The sequence below is a fragment of the Acanthochromis polyacanthus genome, chromosome 2 (assembly GCF_021347895.1).
Source record: "Acanthochromis polyacanthus isolate Apoly-LR-REF ecotype Palm Island chromosome 2, KAUST_Apoly_ChrSc, whole genome shotgun sequence".
Taxonomy (NCBI): Eukaryota; Metazoa; Chordata; class Actinopteri; family Pomacentridae; genus Acanthochromis; species Acanthochromis polyacanthus.
In genome coordinates, this window is record NC_067114.1 from 4476790 (window position 1) to 4499413 (window position 22624).

At 40.0% G+C, this 22624-nt stretch overlaps 1 protein-coding gene across 1 annotated transcript in view; it reads right to left on the reverse strand.

Moving 5' to 3' along the window:
* Positions 1–3826: 3826 nt before the first annotated feature.
* The window catches only part of homer2 (homer scaffold protein 2), a 34308-nt gene continuing 15510 nt past the window's right edge, over positions 3827–22624 (reverse strand). The window contains exons 3-9 of the mRNA XM_022199763.2: positions 15164–15295; positions 14809–14901; positions 13881–14020; positions 10865–11021; positions 10143–10253; positions 7638–7718; positions 3827–5749 (exon numbers count right to left, since the gene is read on the reverse strand). Of these exons, the coding sequence (XP_022055455.1) occupies positions 5561–5749; positions 7638–7718; positions 10143–10253; positions 10865–11021; positions 13881–14020; positions 14809–14901; positions 15164–15295 (903 nt within the window). The 3' untranslated portion in view covers positions 3827–5560. The remainder of the gene's footprint in view (positions 5750–7637; positions 7719–10142; positions 10254–10864; positions 11022–13880; positions 14021–14808; positions 14902–15163; positions 15296–22624) is intronic.

Sequence of the window (22624 nt, forward strand, 5' to 3'; positions counted from 1 at the left end):
ATGTCCACGTCTGGACCATGGACCTGCAACACAAGAACATCTGCTCACTGTGAAAGATGAGAGCAGCTTTTTGTGATTTCCGTGCAGAACACTATGATGTTTGCTGAGCTGTGCACTATTAAATGACTTAAGAATATGGAGTATTGTTACTGTTTATTATTGTTCTCAGGTTTACTGTTAAATGTACAGAGTGCTACTTACTGTATTTTAAAATTTACATTACAGCACAGAACAATTCAGATTATTTTACCACAGATCAAGGGTACAGATTGTTGTTGTTCACTGTGTATTGGGTAGTACTCATTTTGATTTAGACTGATTAGCATACAGAACCCTGATGTTTATGGTTTGTAGCTGAGAACTAGCTGCTAAAAGTACAGAATATTATTTCGTATTTTCGCTGTGATAATTGTCAGCAAACATTCTAAGAAGTGGAAATAGTGCTGTTCTTGCACAATATTTGTCTCTTAATATCCCTCAGGATTCTGTCGTTGAGCTACCAGTTTTACACTACAGGCAGATGCTGCAGCTGATGATGCTGTAATTCACATAAACAAGGAAACAAATGCATCATAATTTGAATGTTTGAAAAGTTCATATACAGCTTTCCTATTGGGTTAAAGAACCAAAACAAACATGAAAAATACTTTGTAAAAGCGAGAGGTCGATTGCAGCTTTCATTTTTTCCTACAAAAAATATGTGTTGCACCCCCCTATGCCCCCCCACTAAAATTAATCTGGATCTGCCCCTGATAAGGACGTCTGTCAATGACGTTGATTAGCCGTGTAAATACGTATGTGAATTGCATCATTGGCTGAAGCAGCCGGTCACCCGTTACTCACTCACTCACATTGAAAAATAGCACAGAATGAATTGTTAAGTGTTTATTTTATTTTCAATTTAGGTTGGATTTTTTTTTTTGTACGCAGTGCAGATTTTCTTAGTGCTGGGACCGAGTCAGGGAACAGAGGGTGTGACGCTAAGAAGGGTTGTTTTATCTAAGGCTTCATGTTTGACCTGTTTGTTTAATTGTTAAGTCAGAATGCAGTATATTAATGTCTTAAAGGTGAGAAAATTCAGAGTCTGACATTTTTTGTTTTGTCAAAAATCCCCTAAAGGTATCTAGTAGGGCTGGTCGTTTTTGTCATAAATCAAGCTAAAGAGTTTGGTCAATAAAATGTTCTAAAACAGTCAAAATGTTGACTCCAGTATGGATTGGAGTGTGATTCTTAATTGATACAATGCAAATAAGGATTATTTCAGCTCATGTTTTACCTGCTTCATGTTTTATGTCAGAATTAAGTATAATAGTTTCCAAAAAGTGCCCAGACCTGAACTAACATTTATGGCTGATTCTTTCTGTGTCCAAACAATGTAGATGATTTGGTAAACAAAACGGTAAAAATGTTTAGCAGAATACGGATTGAAATGTGATTGCTAATTGATGTAATACATGTAAGCATTATTTTAGCTAATGTTTAATTTTTTAAGTGAGAATTTTAGTATATTAATGTCTAAAAAGTGAGAAAATTCTAATTTTTTTTTGTCAAAAATCTCTAAAAGGTTTCCAATAGGGCTGATTCTTTTTTGTCATCATTTAATCTTGATGGTTTGGCCAATAAAATGTTATAAAATAGTAAAAAAAAAAGTTGGCCAGAGTATGGATTGGAGTGTGATTGTTAACTGATACAATGTAAGTATGATTATTTAGCTCATGTTTTACCTGTTTAACTTTTTAAAGTCAGAATTAAGTATATTAGTTTCTAAAAAGTGCCTAGATCTATACTGACATTTTATTCTTTTGTCAAAACTGTCAAAAGTCTCTAAAAGGTATCCAGAAGGGTGGATTCTTTTTGTCATCAATGAATCTAGATGGTCTGGTCAATAAAATGTTATGAAATAATAAAAATGTTGACCACAATATTGACTGGACCATAATTAATAATTGATGTGATGCAAGTGAGGATTATTGTACCTATGGCTTAATGTTTCACCTATTTGTTTATTTTTTCAATCAAAATTAAGTATATTAATGTCTAATAAGTGACAAGATTGAGAGTCTAAGATTCAAACACAACATTCTGTGTGTACACCATCTAAAAAAATACTTGGATACTAAAGAAAAACAGCTCTGAGAGGCTGAACTTTAGCTGATGGAAATGTTGTTACTTCTGCAACTCAGAAAACAAAGTGTAGTGAACAAATTAGAAAATTCCAACCAGCTCAAGGCACCAAATAAAAAAAATCAGAGGGAGACCAGAGTGAGGCGGATTCATCCTGGGGTTTGATCAGAAATGTCAAAGTAATCCATCTAACAGATCTTTTACTCCGGCTAACAGCGCCATCCCTCCACTCCTGCTGCTAGCATGACTAAGTCCTGAAAGTGGCACTCTGACATTATGTTTTAGTCAAAAAAAAACAGTCAAAAAAAAGGTTTCCAATAGGGCTGATTCTTTCTGTCATCAGTTAATCTTGATGGTTTGGTCAATAAAATGTCTTAAAATAGTGAAAATGTTGACTGCAATTTCCAAGAGCCCCGCTGCTGAAGTGTCTTAATTGCATAGATTAGAGTGTGACTGATAATTGATATGATCAATGTAAGGACTATTTTAACTACGGAGGAATTTTTCACCTATTGTTTAATTTTTAAAGTCAGAATTAAGTATATTAATGTCTAAAAAAATGATGAGATTGAGAGTCTAATGTTTAAACAAGACGTCCTGTACGCATCTAATAAAGCCAAAAAATGAAAGAAATATATTTAGATACTAAAAGTCTACAGGTCTGCAGTTTGAAGCTAAATGATTAAAGCCAGCATGACAATATAAAATATGAAAATGTTGACCGCAGTTTCCCAAAGCCTGAGTGACATTTTCACATTTCAAATAAAAGAAGCCATTTCTAACTGACAGATGCTGAACTTTCCCATGAATACATGTAGTGAAAATAATAGCTCTAGTCCGACAACAGTTAGTTTCCCATCAGCGGGCTTAATTGGTCAGTTAACTGATCATTTGAGCACTAAATTGATGCTTAAGCCGCATATTGATTGGATTTTCTTCCCAGATGTGCTGCTCATCCCTGAAAAAGACAATTAAAGGCTCGAATTTCTGAGAGTCTCGTCGGTTTAAAAAGATCACAGACTCTTTCGTGGAATTACTAAAATAATCACTGGGAGGTAGTGCTGGACTTAAACTTCTCATCGTCCATCATTCGCACTGTTATTTACAAAAAAAGGGAAAAAAAGGAGTGAGTGGGATTAAGTTGCCAAGGCAACATGTCCTCTGATCCACTGCAGTTCTTTCCTCAGCGCCGTGAGGACGTTTGACTCTAAGGTGGTTTTTCCATCAGCCCTCAAATGAGCTCATATGTTCGTTTGCTTTATACTTCTTGATCTCAGAAATTGATACAAGTCAGTGACTGCGATTAAATCCCACCGCATTTGCTTTTCTTGTGCGTGTCTGCGCTAGGATTACAGCTATATTTAGTGCTATGTAAATCAACATCAGAGCAAAAGACGTGCGGTGGCGGAGCTTCTGTACTCGAGCCTCGACGGGACTCGGCTCAGGCGCTGTAGGTTCATTCCACCTCCTTCTCTGAGCTTCTCATCCAGGAGAGAAAAAAAAACCCTGAAATTGCCTCAAGACTTTCATAATGTCAGGCAGCATATTTGTAAGCTTTAACTAGTTTCCCCACACAGAACACACAATGCTGATATGTGACTAAGCGGGGATTAGGGAACCTCATGTCTGCTCTCTGAGGAGCTGCTGCCAAAACGTGGCCCACTTCTTAAAGTCATGAAAAAGAAAACACAGTAAATCAGCGTTGTAATTAAACTAAATTTTACCAATTGTCAGTTCTATTGTACAATATTGAACAGGAATCACAGAAGTGCACAAGAGGCGTTGGTTCAAAAGGAAGGATCAAACGTTCCGTTATCCAGATTCCGGTGAACAACAGGGCAAAACATAGAAGAACAAGAAGCAAAAAAATCCCTTCATTGGATATCTCAATCTCATGACAAGATTAAAACAGTGATGAAAAATACAGACTCATAACGTTATAGTATTACAGAGTAAATATGTCACTACAACATGTGCCTTTGATTTCAAATTTCAAGACGGGATTCCCAAAAGCAGCTGTGACACCATTCTGTTATAAAACCTCTCAATCCTGACAGTTTTTTTTAAATATATATATTATTGTACATCTGTGGCGACATTAGGTTAAGGTTGAGTTACTTGGTATGTCCTAGAAACAGTAGTTGTAGAGAGGCACCAAAAATAAATACGAGTGTAAAACAAAAACCAAGAATCTGACAGGGTTTCAGTGAAAAGGCCCATGCCACCTAAATGTCGTCAGTGAAGTACACTTTCACATTATTCACCCATAGAGCAGCACCAAGTCCCCTCACCCAAAAATAACCACCACCATAACAAAAACGAGTGTGTAGGAAGCACATCAACAGCCTTGGAGACACACATCTTTGTTGTACGAATGAACAACAATACTATTGCACACACACGGTCCTTTAAACACTACACTACACTCATGGGGTTCCTATTATTGTTTTGGATGTTTGTGAAGGAAAGCTCCTGAGACACCAAGAGGTTTTCTTCTTTATGCAAATCTAATCAAAAGGACTGTTTGCTGAAACCACCCACAAGGGAGTTGACAAAATTCCTGCTGCGGTCTCTTCTAAGAGTCATTTCTATGCAAACACCTGTTTAGTCCTTTGAGTTTTTCACCACATTAACATCTTCAGATGGACACGTCCGCCCGTGTTTTCATTTAATCTTATTGTATTAGCGAGGACTTTCGTTTATCTACAGGTTTTCTCACAAAAATCAAGTTGTTATTATGGTGATGGTCATCACTTGGCCAGATCTCCTTGCCAGGCAGATTTAAACTCACCTGGAGGCACTTTGTGTCACGGCCATTTGTCATTTATGTGCATATAATCTAATGAGTACAAACTGTCTCCTAACACACCTGAGATAGACGAGAGGCAACAGCAACGCCAGTCTGTAGAAAGATTTCTAATTCTCTGAGGGGGCCACAAGGATTAACACCAATTATTACTTGAATGATGCTCGACAGCATTGTCTTTGTGTGTTGTTCATTTTAGCCCTTTTAAGTCCCCTCCACCACTCTAAGCTCAGGCTGACTGTGTAGAAGTGCTGCAGCCTTCAGAAAAAAAAGACAGATGGACAGAATCTAAGAACCCACCACCAGCTTTTTAAAGCCGTTTTCCCCCACAGAAACGGTTAAGTAAGCTCAAAGTGTGACTCTTGATTTAGTTTCACAATGCCAGCACACAAAACAGAGCCATTTGGTGGAGGCCGCTGGCCTTCCTCCTCTTTGTCTGCCAGTCTCTCTCTCTCCCTCTCCAAAACATCTCTTTCTCACAAGGTAGTGTTTATTAGAAGCCAAAGCTGATAGTTTCTGAGTGGACGTCACCTTGGGGGAGTAGGTGCCACATAGTTCCTGCCCTGAAGACATACTGTAGTGAATCCTTTGTACCTGACCTCTGACCCTTTCAGCTCAGTGCTACTTTTCTCAGTTATCAACGCCTAGCTTGGAGAGCCCCTGCCTGAACTCATGCAGCTCGTCTATCTTTCCATCCAGAATATCCATGAACTTCTTCAGCTCGCCCTTCATGTTTCCCTGCTTTTGTCGGCTGTCGTCTATGTCCAGCTGAAGACCCTCTATCCTCCCCTCCAGTTCCTTGTTCTTCGTCTCTGCAGCCTGTGGACAGGCAGAAAACAAGACTTATAAGACGTCACATGTCGGCTGTACGGGGAAATCAGATGAATGTCTTGTGAGGGAAATCTCAAAGCAGGTGTTAATGAATCAAAGAAAGAGCTTCTTTCACTTGCTGAAAAAAAAAAGATTAAAGCTCTTCAAGGTGCCTCACAGTGATTCAGTCTACAGTCATGGAAAAAATTATTAGACCACCCTTGTTTTGTTGTTCATTTTAATGACTGCTACCATGAAAGGTACATTTGTTTGGACAAATACAATGAAAACAACAAAAATAGCTCATAAGAATTTAATTCAGGAGCTGATATCTTGATGTTTTCCAAAGTTCTCTTGATAAAAACCAAAGTCACTTCCGTTCTTCCGTCAATAGCTATGAAAAACAGCTTTTAGTCACTCCATGTTTTCTTTTCTGTCTGTTTTAGTCACACAGGAGTTAGTACTTGATTGCATAACCACTGTTTCTGATGACATGGGTAGTCTAATCATTTTTTCCATGACTGTATATTTGTAGGCACAAATATAAAAAGAAAAATATGTATTTGTACCGAGAGCTGAGAAATATCTGCCAAAATACAGTCAGAAACAAGTTTTAAATTCAGGAAAGACAACTTTTTTGTTTCTGTTGGAACAGCTGGATAAAGTGAGTCTTTCAGACTTGCAGGCGACAAGAGTGACACATTAATGCCGGAGATACCATTGAAGGGAGGGGTTTAAAATAGGAGTGCTAAATGGGTGTTGTGCCTGCATGTCTATACCCCCAGCTGACTCCTGAAACCTGAGCTCCAAACAGGGTGTCATCTTTAAATAGAGGGGAACCATGAGCACAAACACAGAGGTGGAGTTAGCACTTTTAAATAAAACAAAAACGTGGTAAAACTGGCTCCATTTTAGTTTTATATCTCATGGCTTTAAAAAGGAATTTGAAAAATCCCATTGTCTGTGGTTCTACTAGGTTTGGATAGCCTGTTAGATAAACTGCTTCATCCATTCCTGTTGTCTCTGACATTCATCCAGCTGGCTGTAGCAGAAACAAACCAGGCAGTGGAGCTTTGTGAAGCACGAGAACTTCAGGCATGCCACTGTTGGTTTTATTCTCTTCCATGCCCGGACTGAAAGGCAGCACATGCATGACAGCTTCGATGAAAAAGTCCTGCTCTGAGCCTGTCGGTGCAGGCTGAAACGAGCGCCAATATCAAATCAGCTCATGTCAGACTTGGCCCTAACAGTGATTCACAGAGCCTGGCACTTCTGGTCCTACAGAAAGTCTGACATTACTCAATGAGTAACGAGCTTTGAAGAACCGGTGCTCTTTGTTACCAAGAAGATGTGAGGGGAATCTAAACGGTTCCTGGGTTTCTCACAGCAAACTTAATCTCACAGGAACAACCCACACACCTACAGAACTGCTGTAAGACCTGGTCATTAAAGCTCTGAAACAATCGCAGCTGTTTTGTTGTGCAGAACAGATCAAATCTGCGGCACCAGGAAACTAATAAGCTGTGACAGAGATGCATCTTTGTTTCACAGATGAAGAAGAGAAAACCTTTTCAAAGAGGCTCTCGTCCACTCAGCGCTGCACTGGGGACGGGCCTTTATTATTAGCTACAGTAACTACAATGTGTGTTAGTGAGACATGTGACAGGAAGGTTGTGTCACCAGCCCTCTGGCAGGATGATGAATAGAGACTGTTATTCTGTACCTCTGTCTAAAAGCACTGCTTACGCCTCAGAGCCTTCGTGTGAGCTCGCTGTGTGACAGCCGTCGGGTCCTCACGTGTGTTCAAGGTCTATAAAGCTGTGCATTTATGCTCGGCTGTAAATCACACCTGACACAAACGTGGGCTTCGTGGAGTTCCCGCGTGCTTCGAACATACCTGTAGTTTTGCGGTGATGCCCTCACACTCCGCCATGAGCTGAGGGATGATCTCTGCCTGCTTCCTCAGGTTCTCCAGCTCCTGAAAACAAAGATAAGTTTAGAAACCACCAAATCAAATGTAGAGAAATGACATCAGGGTGATTCTTTCTATATTATTTTCCTAGGAACATGAAAGATCATTTAACAAAATACCTTAGAGAACTTGAGAGTGAGATGAGAGGATTGAGCTCGCATAAATAAAACACAAAATTGAAAAAATATATTATTTATAATCAGTAATTGACAGGTTTTGGCACTCGACATACAGTCACTGTTAATTAATGAATACGGAAACTATGATGAAGCACTACAAAGCAGGTAAAGGAAGGAAAAAAGGAACAGAAAAGTTTGTAATGACTCATTTTTTCTGCCTTGTGCTTACATGTTTGTTTTTTTCTCACTTAAAGACGTATTATTGCCCTTAAAAATCACATCCCTCCTCTGTTTGAAGCCCAACGCACCACATACAGCTTCACATCATCCGATATTGCTTCGAGCACTTCCACTTCCAACTAATAATTGGCTGAGTCTTTGTAGTCACCTGCAGCAGCTTTGTTCTGTTGGTTCACGGCTGGCCGGCGCTGGGGTCAACACCCCAGCAGTGCTTAATAATTCATAGGCACGTTTTTAATTGGAGGAGGTGAGGATGTGCATTTCTAGAAGGAGGTGAGTCACTCGGTAGATGAGCCTCTGTGGGCCGTCTGCTGCATCACTGCTCTGCAAACAATCACACTTCTTCTGCAGGCCCCTCGGTCAGCGTTTGGAGCGTCACAACTCTCAAAGGACAAGACTCTTTGCTTGCAATCTTTCAAAATCAGCTCCAGCTCTTTGAACTACTTTCTTACTGTGTGAGACATACCGCTGTCCAAGAAAGATGCATCTGTTCTATTAATACTCAGGATGCCAGGTGGCTGAACCAGAATATCCCAGACAGTGTTTACCGCAGGCAGTCTGAATGGCCTCAAAAGTCACTATTTACAACACTGTAATTATATTAAGTGCCATTAAACTCAACCGAAAAGACTCATTGCTTTGACAGAATCAACAGAAAATGTGTAAGTTTTCATAAATCAAAAATATTAAATATTTTCCTGCTCCTGAAATGTTCTGTAAGATGGCAACTATTATTGAGAATCTGACATTTTTTGTCTGTGGCTTTTCCTTGCCTTTCATCACAGTAAACCTGTAAAAACGGGACCGTGATTTTCACTGTTCTACATATAAAATGAATCAAAAAAATCTCGCGCAGATAAACAAATAATCAAAAAATATTTCTCAGTTGAAACACTGGTTAACATTTATATCTTGTAAGTATTTTTTATTTTATTTTATTTGTATATGTAGTGTGCCTTTTTCTACTTTTTTATCCATGGCTGGGAGTCACCAATCATAATTTTGCTGACTGAAAACACAATGACAGTAAAGGTTCTTGATTCTTGAACATGTCGCCTTGAGACTTTGACAAACTGTGAGACTGTTTTCTTTTTTTATTTGATAGACTCAAAAGTTCAATCAGACTTAAGCTTAATATGATGCAGTGTCCAGCTCCACAACCTCACATGATGGAGCTTTGCTGGTCACTTAGAAGTGTTGGTCTCTTTCCTATTAAATATCTAAATAAAAAAAAAAAAAACGTCCAAAAAGACTTGGTCAGACATCCACTCCAGATTTGCAAAAATACAGAAATACATACAGATTTACTCTTTTATGCTCGTGGAAACTGAATCTGTTTTGACACATTGGCTGAATGTGTCTCCCTTTCATGACGAGGAAACCACAGTCTGTGCAGAAAAGGATGCGAGGCTCTGCAGGAAGTCAGTCCTAATCATTTATCTGCCGCCAGAATTAGCATTTAACCAGCAATGAGCGAAGGTCAGAAGACTGCGTGGTCGCACAGGGTTTATCCTCATTAGAAACAGCAGCATCATTAGGCTGCACCGAGCTGACAGACAGCTCGTTTGCATTACGGACGATTGATGTAATAGACGTAAGGCGATGCAGATGATGGGGCTAATATTTTCTGCTGCATGACTAGAAACGAGTTGGGGGATGAACAATTTCACAACAGCACAAAAACAGGACAAATATCAGGAAAGTTACTGGAAGAATGAGCAGCACAGATAGTTATATAAGAGCAAATTGAGACAAAGGGGCAGAACAAAGGTCTGGGTTTAACTGGGGAGGCAAAAATAACAACACCAATCTATCCAAAACCCAAGATCCACAACTGAAGCTATCATTCCAACTAATCACCTCCTGGGGGAGAGAAGTGCTACAGGAACTTCAGGGGTCGTGAGGCGGAGGACTAACCTGCAAACTGTAATTTCTTTGATGAAGTGGAGCCGGTGAATCGCAAGAGTTCAAGGTAACATACAACTTCCATTTTCAAAATTGCTTTTACAAACTCTTCCGTGCTCTGGAGACGGACCCTGTTGTTTGGAGACAAATGTGAATCGAGTCTCACCTGCTCTTTGTCCTGCAGCTCAGTCTCCAACTCCTTCACTCGAACCGTCAGCTGGGCGTTTTTCTGCTTCTCCTGATTGGCTTCATTGCACTGAGCTTCTAGTTCTGCAATCTGAAGGGGGGGAAAAAAAAAAGGATGCTGCTGTTTCAGAAATGTCATGTTGTTGCTGTGAAAAGCGGTCAGCGGTGAGCGTGACAACAGATTTTACAACACAGTCTCATTTGCTTTGACGTCTGGTAATGTGTGTTTGTGGGATACTGGGTACACTTTCTATTGTAAGTGGTGTCATCTTGAAAATGGAAACTAGCAATAATAATAATATTATGAAAAAAGAAAAGCGGCAGCATGTTATAAAATAAAGAGTATCTTTGCAACACCAGCCCAGCTGCAGAAACAGCCCACATTGATTATGAAACTAAAACGATTCTATTTATAGTGGACCGAGACTCTGGTGCAGGAACACACAAGATAATGAAAAGTACAGATCTCTGCTCGCTCAAAATTTGGTGAGGTATTCACTAACCCACTGTACAGAATTTAAGTGACATATTCACCTAAACTCAAACAACCTAATCCTTTTGTAACCGTTTGTACTACAGTTTTCTTTTCCTTTTCTCAAAGCGGCAGCAGTGTTTGGAACCTGTCACATTTTTTCTGCTGACAGGATCGATGGGTTTGTGCACATTATTTAACTTTCCCGTAGGAGTGCATGACTGTGTTACCTTTTCCCTGAGCGTGTCACTCTCTTCCTTGCAGGCACTAAGCTGTTTCTTCCAGCTCTCCACATTAGCTGAAGACTCCTGCAGTGCGTCCACCAGCCTGGCATTATTTTCTCTTAAAGTCTGAAGCTCTGTTTCCCACTTCTTGGCGTTGGTGTTACTGCAAGACAAGTGAGACAGAGAGAGATCCAGGAGGAGAGTTACTAATGGAAGCAGGATTTAGGCAGGTCAGTGGTGAAACGCGTGGGGATTGTGCCCTCTGACATGACGCTTAGTGCTACAAAATCCTTCCAGTCATGATTATTTAATTAGCCGTTATGTACATCACACTGTCAAGATATATTTAGACAACAAAAAGCAAGAAGTGGGAAAAGTCTCAAAGGTCTAATGAGCTGTAGCCGTGATGCATACCAGCACAGTTTGTTATCCCTTCATGCTAGTGTGTGTGTTTCTGTCTTATCAATAAGGTTGGAGAGGTTGTGATGTATATTTAGTATGCATCGCTGTTCCTTTCCTTATGCATGGCTGGATTGAAGTGTTCTGCTCTCCATCAAATGTGGACAGACTTGCACTGCAGCATTCTGCAGTCCTCGGCTGTTTCACTGCTGTGACACTCTTCCACCAAAACAAAATCCAAAAGCCTCGTGGAGACATGAGAAAGGATCAGTGAAGACGGCAAACAATGACGGAACGAACTGTGTTTAACAACCAGGAGCCGAAGAAGTTTGGCAACACATGATATGAAGAAAATGTCAACGACTGCTTTAGGATCAGCGTCTTATGAAACACAGTGATGAATCTGGAATTTCCTACAATATTTTACTCAGAAAAGTTTCCAGTTTGGTCCCAACATTAATACAAGTGGTTAATTCAGTTCAGTTCCTTTATGAGAGGAATTTTAGAAGGTGGAGCGGTCAGTAGAACGCATGCAAATATTCAGTGGAGCACTTTAAAGCGACATTTGTTGTCGTGCAGATTTTCTTCCATAGCTGACAGCTCAGAAATGCTGTTTCTTCTTCAGAGCTTAACAAGGAAAGAATTTACACTATTATATTTAATTTTATAAAATTATGCACATATTTATTCTTTCATATTTTCACTTGAGACTACACTAAAGTACATGTAAATATTTTATAGTGGACAAATTTGTCTTTAGTGCAACATTAGACACAGTAAAAGGTGAAAAAGGATCTTAAACAATAGAGAATAGAAGTTAATCAATTCATTAAGGTCTACTAAGTTTAAAGATAAATATATATGTGAATTACGGTAAATAGTCTTTTATTAGTTACTGATTGTCGTTTTCATATTCACATGATTATATACTTCCTAGTAAAAAAATCCTTGTTTCATCATGACTTACACTAACTGTGTTTCATATAATTAGCATCACCGTTCACTGACCTGTTCAGGAACCTTCTTAAGAACATACAATTATGCAGTACATCAGTTCTTCTCTACCAATAAGCCTAAAAATTACTGAAAGCACTACCACTCTGCTCATGCAGATGTTCATTTAATTCTCATTTTCTTGTGTGTATGTTTGGTGTTAAGTCTTTCTAAGGAAGGTTTTTTTTTTCTTCCATCTGGATCAAATATGCCACTGATTTTTTTGTAGCTACTGAGGAATAATCCTGGATAAATTTACATACTGCAGATTTAATTGACTCTGATGCCCTGTGGTCATTTTAATCCCATCTGGAGCCACATCTGGTGCTTCATACAATTACCGATTTATACAGTCCACATCTGGATTATAAAGGCCAGATAGCCAAATGGTGGAGTAGAGCAGCATCATTCTTTAGACTGGACCAGATGATTTCTGAGTCCTTTGGGGACATGATATCATTCCAGCAGCAATAAAATGAAGAGACGGAACATTTGAGCACAGTTTGGTGTCGAGACAAACAGAATCATGAAGAAAAACCGTGAAACTGATGGAGTTATAATGATAATGATGCCTCTTCAAATCCTTTTTTTTCCTCACTGTGGTGAGATTAGGAGGCATGTTTGGGATTAACACACACCACAGCAACATTCATTACTCTGTAAAATTAATGACATGCATGAGTCATCACCAACCGTCCATATGGTTTAGCAAAACCTGTGTTGAGGCGGCACTTTGCTGCGAGTATTTTACATTTTGAGTATATTTTCTGGTTGCTGATCCAGAAATCATTTATACAGCTAGCACACCATTACCAGCTGCAGACTAATTAGTAGGTGGATTTTTATTATTTTAATTTACTCGGTCGTGATGAGACAGTCGCACACGAAGAAAACCTAAAACCTAGAAATCCGGTTTTAAAGTATGTTAATTATTGTTCTTTGTGTTGTGTTGTTTGTTCTGCTACACAGGACAAAGGTGAGGTTGTTTAAGACAGATGGTCAACTGGAGGCTGAAATGATGCTATTATTTTTTAACCCTGTAAGACACAAATACTGAGAAAAAAATGTGCAAAAAAATAAAATATACAAAACAATTATAAACTCAAATTGAAAAAAAAATTAAAATAAGACAAAAAAAATCTAATAATAATAATAATGACTATATAAAATATAGAAGAAAATGAGCAAAAAAATAAAAAAGGACAAAATATATAAAACAAATATAGGGGAAAAAATTAACAAAAAATAACTAAAATAAAGCAAAAAATATGTATACCCAATTATAGAAGAAGATGAGCAAAAAACCCACAAAAAAAGAATATATATGTTTACAAAGTAGACCCACCAGGCCACTGCAGCAACAACAACAAATAAAACTGATGTTGTATTTCTGCAATAGTGGGGTTCTCATGGTTAAGTACTTTCCAAGATAAAAGTAATTTTATTTAGGTAAGTAATGTAGGAAAAAAGCATTCAGTTGGAGAACCGTGTTAATCTCGGTGTTGTGATGCTGCTAATGCATGAGGCTTAAAGCTAATATTGAATGGATATAAAACAGGATGTTTTTTAAAAAAGGCACTAATGCACATTAAATGAGTCCTTTCGATGTTTCAATAAAATGAATCCTCACCTCTGTTCTACTGCGCTCTTGAGACGTTCGTTCTCAGTCTGCAGCAGAGCAGCCTCCGGACCAACGTGAGAGATTTTCTCATCATCCGTCCCATTGATGCTGGACGCCTGGTTGGTCGTCGGCGTCTCACGTCCCGATTCCTGTTTGGGGAGGGGGGGGCAGAAGGAGACTTGTGCTTCAGGGCAGATTTTGAGAATGCTTGCAGTTCACCTGAGGCTTTCTAAAGGTCTGAGGGGTTAAAATATAAAAATGTGTCTCATAAATCTTCCTCTCACTGTGAAAAAAGAAAAAGGCCCTGGGCTTATTTTCAGCGGAAAACTGTAAACACCCCGAACACGTCAGCTATGACAGCGAAGGGGTGAAGAAAAACTGTTGCCAGTATTTATCATGTCATATGGCCCAGCAGCTTTGTGAGTCTCAGGGCTGAGTCTGATTCCTTCCATCTGGAATCAGTGCAGGCAAAGGGCAGACCTAGCAGCAGGTGACCGAGCAGCAACCAATCAATACTGCCAACTTACTGACACAATTACAGATATGAAATCATTTCTGTTGACCTGTGAAACTTCATTATTATTGTTGTATTACTTTCACTGGCTTCCTCGCCCTCTTAATTACTGTGGTTTCTGCCAGACAAGCAGCTTAAGATGACCTTCAACCTCCCATTCATGATGATTCACACAATTACATGAATGAGTTCTGCTGACATGTAATATTCAACACATGATTCATCAACATTTATCATTTATTTGAATACTTAATCAAGCCAGACGCTAATTCTAAAAGCAGAATATCTGCACTGAAATGCTTTAATTTATTTTCTCTGTAGCGCTGCTGGTTTTCTTTCTGTGGACGCCAACAGAGGAAGCAGATGGACAGCAGAGGTGTTGCAGTGAATCAGAATTTCAGACGGCACAAAGATATAATTTACCTGGGAGTGATTACTCAACGTCTCCACCTTCTCTTGAGATTTGTCCCTTGCTAGCTTGGCTGCTTCTTTTACCTCCTGGAACTTCTCAGCAAACTAAAAACACGAGAGAGATTCAACAGAGCTGTGATTATTAGTGGTAAAACAAGCTGAAATGTCAGATGCAGTGTGGTCCATCTTGGAACTATTTATCGACTGACGGTGAGAATTTGATCAGGTATATCCTTAAATCCGCTGATGATGCCCATAAATACCAAATTGTGCAACATTTTTACAAATTTACCAATCCAAATCAGCTGTCTCTGATCTATCTGAAGGCTTTCGGGACATGTGTTGCCACAGAAACGTTTCCTCTCACCTTTGACAGTTGCTGCTCTGAAGCGAAGCCCAGTCCAAACACAGTGTTGGCTCGGCTGTCCGCCCACTGGCCGAACTTCTGGGATGTTTTGGTGAACGTCATATTTGGTGTGATTGTGCTGTTGATGATCACCTGTTGGAGGAAAATAAAACAACTCATCATTCACTTCCAAGACCGATTGAGATTACGCTAGTAATTCACTTAAAGTACAGATGGTATCATGTGTAGACTTCCAGCAAGTTCATCTGAGTTTCCCTCTCTTTGCTGAAGTTTTGAAAGCTGCGTGTCATGTTCAGCCAAGACACATTACAGAAGGAGTTCCAGCATAATGAATAGTCCCACCAATTTACTGAAGGACAATGCTCTATTGTGGCTCCATTCATTCCAGAGTAAATCTGTAATATGCTGCTCAGGCCCTTGCCCACGCTGACAAGTTTGATTACAATTGGCATATTTATTATTTCTTCTTTGGATGGTTCTCTTCACAAAAACAGTCAGAGTCATATGCATATTGGAGAGCCTCTCTACAACACAAAGCCCCCCCGATGTCATACATCACAACCGTTTACACAAAAAAAGACTTGCTCAGAGAGTGCTTATCTTCTCTTCATAAAAGAGGACGCTGGATGATAACAAGTACGTCACACAATGGCATGTTTTGCAGTGAGGTTTTCTCACAATGTAATGGGAATCCAAAAGTCTATCTTGGATATAAAATCACTGATATGGTCTAAGGACCCAAACCAGCAGCTTCTACTATTGTCCGCATGGAAATGGAACAAGTACAGCAAGAATTGTAAGAAATGTTAAGAAATGAATAAGACTTCAGTTAAAGGTAAAGTCTCGCCACACAAAAAGAAACCATTTGGAACAATGATCAGAAAGGGGGCAATTTAGGATACATGTCATGCTGCATATCTGATCCAGTGGGTCTTCCTTGTGTGCCAGTCCCTTTTTGGTGATTTCTCATGTGGCAATGTCCCATCACATTTTAATTATAAATTAAAATAAACACCAAGGGATGTAACACTACTAAGCAATGTATATTAAAAAATATATATGTTTATCCCAAATTTCCATCAGAATGTCTGGATATTTTAACACTAATACTTATGCAGATATATATTCAAGATACTGTATTACTTGAACTTTCCACTGCCTAAATTAACAGTGAAATTAACAGCTAAGATTTCTGTGTCATCAATAGAGCAGCACCACACGTTACACCTCACTATGGTCAAGTCATCCACAGGAGATCCAGGAGGTGGTTGGTGAGTTTTATTCAGAGGGACGTCATCCTGGGGTGAGAGGAGATGGGTGTCTGTATTTGTGTGCAAAACATTTCAATCATTCATCCCAGTCATTTTGTTCCACATAAAAATACACAAATAAAAAAATAGACAGAAATGGAAAAGAGTACGCGGTACAGGCTGCTGACCCACTAGCCTCTAAGCAGTCAAATTACAGTCTCTATATTTGCCGTGCTGCGCATTCACCTGTTGTAGCTATGCAGCAAATCAGATGCCAGAAAACATCTGCTGCAGTCTAAAACTGTAACTAGTGCACGAGGCAGTAACAGCAGAAACCAACAGAGGCTTTAAACACTACTTCAGCCTGATTTGTAGCGCGTCGCTGTCAATATTGACGTGTCACATCTTATATGAATAGACGTCACACAAACACAAGCAGCCTTCATTTACAGACAAACCTGATCTCACTACGAAGATATAACAGAACTTAAAAACAGTACATGCAAACTACCCCAACAATTAAGAAACAATAGAAGACAGTTTAATCACAGTGCAGCCCTTGTTTCATAGCAACATGGCTCTGAGCACAGGACTCGAGAATTCAAACCGCTGACAGACTCGTGTCCTTTTTAAACGCCCCCACTGTCTCCCTCTCCATCTTTTCAGTGGCTGAGGTTTTAAAACACTTTACACAGCATCATTACTGGACACAGAGACCCAAAAAGAAGAGAGCGAGCCAACAAAACAAGGAGCATTAGCACGCAATCGATACCCTCTTAGACGTTTGTGTCCCATTCAGAACAACTCTAACGGCTCCTGAAGACAGATCACTGCGCACACACAGAAGAAGAACTTCCTTCCCTTCACACACTGCACAACTACAACCTGATTCAGGCAGCATTCTCACATCAAGCGTTTATAAGGAGAGTGGAGATGCTAATCTGATTTTAAAATCATCACACTTTCACAGGCTTCATCAAAACAAAGGTGACCCAATTTCCCCTGAAGAGAAACCTGGGCGAAGCTTGAACAACACTCACACATCTCATCTGAAGCAGCGGAGTGAATATTTAACAGAGCTCATTGAGCTGGCTCAAAGAGAAGTGTTAAGATAAGATTAAACTTTAATGATCACTGTGGAAAAACTGGGCCGTCGTAGCAGGATAAAGTGATGAAAAAGAATTCGGTAAACAAACAATAAATGTATGTAAGCAGCCGCTTTACTAGAAGATGACATGTTAAGAAGAAATGGACAAAACAAAGTGCATTGTTTCCACTTGAAAAGCTCACCATGACCCAGATTACCCATAACATTATCAGTCATCAGATGCTGTCACTTAGCCAAATGTCTTCTCTTTTTAATAGATTCTACTTGCGCATCACGTGCAGACTTTCCGTTTGGATGTTTACCTCTTAAAATGAATCAAACAGGTAAAATATGTCGAAACAAGTCTGTTTTTTTTAAAGAAACTAGCAGTGGAAAGCTACAAACCAAAGCTATGTAATGGCACACATCGCCTCTAACCTGGGTTTGTAACAGAATAATACCCAACATGATCAACTTTCCACCACTGAAACCACACAATAGACCTGAATAACTGAAGCTCATTCAGCTCGAGAACATTATCGCTCACAATAGGGCTGGATGATAACCCAGTGGGTTACCATTAAAAAAAACAAAACCTTGAATGAAAAACAAAGAGATTTGTTACTGTCAAGTCAAATCAAGTCAAATTTATTCATAAAGCACATTTAAAACAAAGTGCTGAAGGATTACAAATAGAAACCCATAAAACTAAAACCCATAATGATGCTGTACTTTTGGATTCATATGTGAAGAGTTTAGACTCATGTGGAACGAAGACAAATCTAGTCAATGAATACATTACTTGATGGGTGGAAATCTCAAAATAAACAAAAAAACTAAACATTCTTTAGTTACAGCTTCTTAAATGACTTTCAAGGTGTTGGTTTGATAAAACAAGCAAGTTCAAGACAGCATCTGAGGGTTAGAAAATGATGATGGAATTTTATTTTTTGCCAAGCAACAGAGGAATGTCATCCAATTTGGCTATTTTATGTTGCTATAATCACGATTAATGTTGTTATATATTGACAAAGAAATCTATGACCTGAATATAATTACTCCTACGCAGAACAAATCCATGAACAAGTTGTTGGTCTTGTATTACGGTTAAATGCCTACGCCAACATGAGCGTCAGCAGATAAACATACAGACTTGATTGGAGCGATGTGGAATCCCAGGCAACGATCTGCGAGTTAACATATGGGACTCCCAGGTCAGCCCCATCTTCGTGGGCAATGTGACTGTATGTTGGCGTGTATGAGTGTACGGCCGAGTGAGCAGGCGAGCGACCGAGTGGGAGGGGGAGCGGAGTGACGCTGGCAGCTGTGCGGATGGTGAGCTGGGCTGCAGATCAAGTGGCACAGGAGGCGCAGAGCGAAGCCCGGCAAGCTAACGGCCCGAGGGTCAGCTAGAAATCCAGAGACAGCCAGAAGGTTATAGGAGAAAGCTTCCACGGCCGATTATGTGTCTGCAGAGTGCACGGAATCTGCAGAGTCAGTAAGTAAGATGGGAGATGTAGAACATGGAAGAGGAGTGTATGGGAGGGGAAAGAGCTATGATCACTTGTCACGCTCCAAATACCAGAAGATTTTGTCATACTTGGGGGAAAAAAATGACACCGGCTCCTCAGAGCTTTTTTAAGATAATAAAAAATTTGATGTTTTAGTTATCTTGATAGCCAATACCCCAGGGCAACTCCACAATGTCTAGTTTCTGAAGGGTATATACTGAAATAATGGTGAGAAATGAGCAGCGATGATGGTCATAAATCCGCAGGAGGAACTGGCAGCGATGCTCAAACTGAAACACAGCCAGAGAAAGACGAGATGATGGTCACTGTGTCCTCTCATCAAACCAGACAGCAAAATGGAAAATTGCTCATCAGGCAGAGGTGTGATGCAGAAGATGAAATGTTGAACATTTCTGTATGCCTGCCAACTGCTTTAACGACCAGATGCCTTTTATCTCACCATATATTAAGGACTGCAAATAAACCACGATGTTCCCAGGTGGCGATGACGCAGGTTTGGTTTCCTGAGCGAGGAGGGGGGTTCACTTATTTGGAGTCAGGGGTGTGACAACGCAACAAAATCTTAAAGGGCAGACCGTTTCCTGGTTGAAAATGTTGTCCTGACAGAAAGTAGGACCAACTAATTAAGCCTGTTTGACACACAGGTCGCCGCAATCGGATTTTAAATGTGTGCACATCGTCTCCAACCTTGCAAAGATCTGCAGAGACCTTCATTTTCACAGAACTTCCAGTTTCAGACAGAACTGAGAAGATAGACACCGCATTACCATGTATAAGAAATTCAGCTTCAAAGGCAGGAATTGTGCTTCTGCCTTCCAGGCTCAAACCTACACACTCCTGGTTACATTTTTTATTATTATTTGCTTCCCTAGTTTGTTTTTCTGACAAAATAATCACTGATAAGCAACGCTGTTTAAAATGCAGAATTTGCTGATGGTGGAGATTCACACCGGCTCCTATCAGGTTTTGTGTGATTGCACCATAATCCTAATGGGTAATTGTTTTGGGACTTACAACAGCACAGCGTAGTCTCTCTTATGACAGCTGGGCATATAACGAAATACCCAGTGCAGCTTGATTTAATGATTCACCCAAACATACCAGACACTGAAGGGCAAAGTGTACACGAGCTCTTCATTCACAGTGGAAACAAAGCTATTATTGGGTAAAAACTAAATTTTATGGCACACAACTAGAACAACTGTGTGGAGTGATCATAATTTTATAATGGCAAATTAACTGGCTGTAGACTGCACTGGTTTGAGGAATTCAACCTCAATTCAAAGAAAACAAAATGTATGCTATTTAACCGGACAAACAGTGTCTCCAGCCCCCCAAAGATCACCTGTGCAGACGGCTCAGAACTGGGGTTCGTCAACTCCTACAACTACTTTGGCCTCTGGCTGGACTCTTCGCTCTCTTCCATTCCTCACATCAATATTCTACAGGCTATAATCAAATCTAGATTGGTGCTCCTTTACCATAATAAGGCCTCCTTTACATACTCTGCCAAAAACACTCTTGTGAAGACGACCATCCTCCCCATGTTCGATTACGGCGATGTCATCTATAAAACGGCCCCTAAGTGGGCCCTTAACAGGCTCGATGCCCTCCATCACTCAGCTGTCCATCTTGCTACCGGTGCTCCTTTCTCCACCCACCATTGTGACCTTTACTCATTTACAAGACCCTGTCAGGGAAGACACCTCTATACCTCTCACATAACATCTACCACCTGAGGTCCAGTGATCTCATAACACTATCTCCAAGGTTCGCACTGTCTTTGACCGGAATTCCCTTCGCTTTCCTGCAGCGATTGATTGGAATTCCCTCCAAAAACCTCTAAAACCGTCATGTCTTCCATCACCTTGCATTTTAAACAGCAGACCCTCGCCGACCAGACGCAGAAGGAAAAAGTACTGAAATGGATAAAAATGTAAGACGAAGAAAGCATAGCAAAATATCTAAACTAGAAAAGAGCTAAAAGCGTTTTACATGGAAGCTCAAAAAGTTATCGCAGATACTTGTAATAATTCATAAAGTACTACAAAAATCTCAGCGCTGCGTTGTCACTGTGCTGCTTCTATCATTATATGAGAAACACGACTCAGAATAAGTGAGAGTCTAAAGTGCTGATATGCTCCTCTACTTGCCATATCATCATCAGTGAGTTTCCCAGCCATCACGGACGGACCAATATAAGCTGACGTTCTGTCATAGTTAGTGTCTGCAGCGGCACAGAATATTTCTCTAGACAGACCTGTCTCCCTCGCAGCTAGTGTACAAACTAGAAACTATATTTAACATTTATTTGATATGACTCAACACTTTCTCGCTTTCGGTTACTTTGCTCATACCAAAATCATCCTGACTTACGTAAATTAACCAGAAACGAGGATAAAATTAAAATCAGTAGGGTTTCTAGTTCAAATAACGTCAGTTTTGTACGTTGTTTTCCTCATATGTCACTTGTAGTGGTCGTCTGCAGTGATTTTATGCCACATACTGTTCTGTTAAGGTTACAGGAGAGTGGGGAGGCAGGAGGACAGAGAGGATGACAGGAGTGAGAGAGCAGAGAGAGCACTCCTGGCCTTCAGGATGCAGAGGACATACAAGATCATAGATGCCTTTAGCCAGAAATAACAGAAGATCCCCATTAACTTCCTAACAAAGCAAACATATCTGTAAAAGCGACTTAAGGCAGTTGATTTAGTTTATCTTCTGTAATCTATTGTCTGTTAATGTCATTCTTGTGGCTTCATAAGTGCTGCTTGACGACATAACAGATTAGAGTCTTGCCTCTCTCGCTGTGGGGAGAGCTCTCTTTTGAAGCTAACAGAGGCTGACTCAACAATGCGTGGCTGGAAAAGAGGAATAAAGCACTAATTCTCTCTTTTAAAGGGAGGATTTTACTTGAAATTGTACTTAACCTGCACCGGGCGATGCATTTATCAGCAGAAGCTCTTTATGTTTAAGCCAGATGGCCAAAGAGACAAACTTATTCATACACACACACACACACAGTTGTATGCATTTATTCATCACTGTTCGGTGGACAGCAGGAAATGCTTTGTGATCTGTGCAGATCCTCTACATTCAGATATAACTACGCTGAGTTCCTGTGAGACCCACCCATCAGCTGCTGGGTTTGTAATCCTGACTCCACAGCGAAATGCATCTGCGAGGACATAAAGACATCCAGACAACTGTCAACCCGTTCAGCCTCTCAAGTGCCTCTGCAGGTAAACTGTGTGATTTAAGATTGTGCAAAAGGTGATTGCCTGACAGTGTCAACAGAGGGATATTGCCGTCATAACGCCCCTCTAGTCTCCGCACAGACAGAAGACGCTGATCGCCATGGAAACACATAATCTACTCTTTCAGCCAGCAGAGAAAGAGTGTAAATATGAGCAGATTTGTGTGGTGTCTCATATCACTTGTATGATTTAATCTCGGCATTATGCAACATACTATGTATGTGACTGCTAAAGTGCATATTTACCATGTAGGGCATGTTCTTTGACCAAGTAGTTCCTTCAAAAGAAAAACATAGTGTCACATTAAAACAGCGGTGGGGCCTTTCACTTGACAA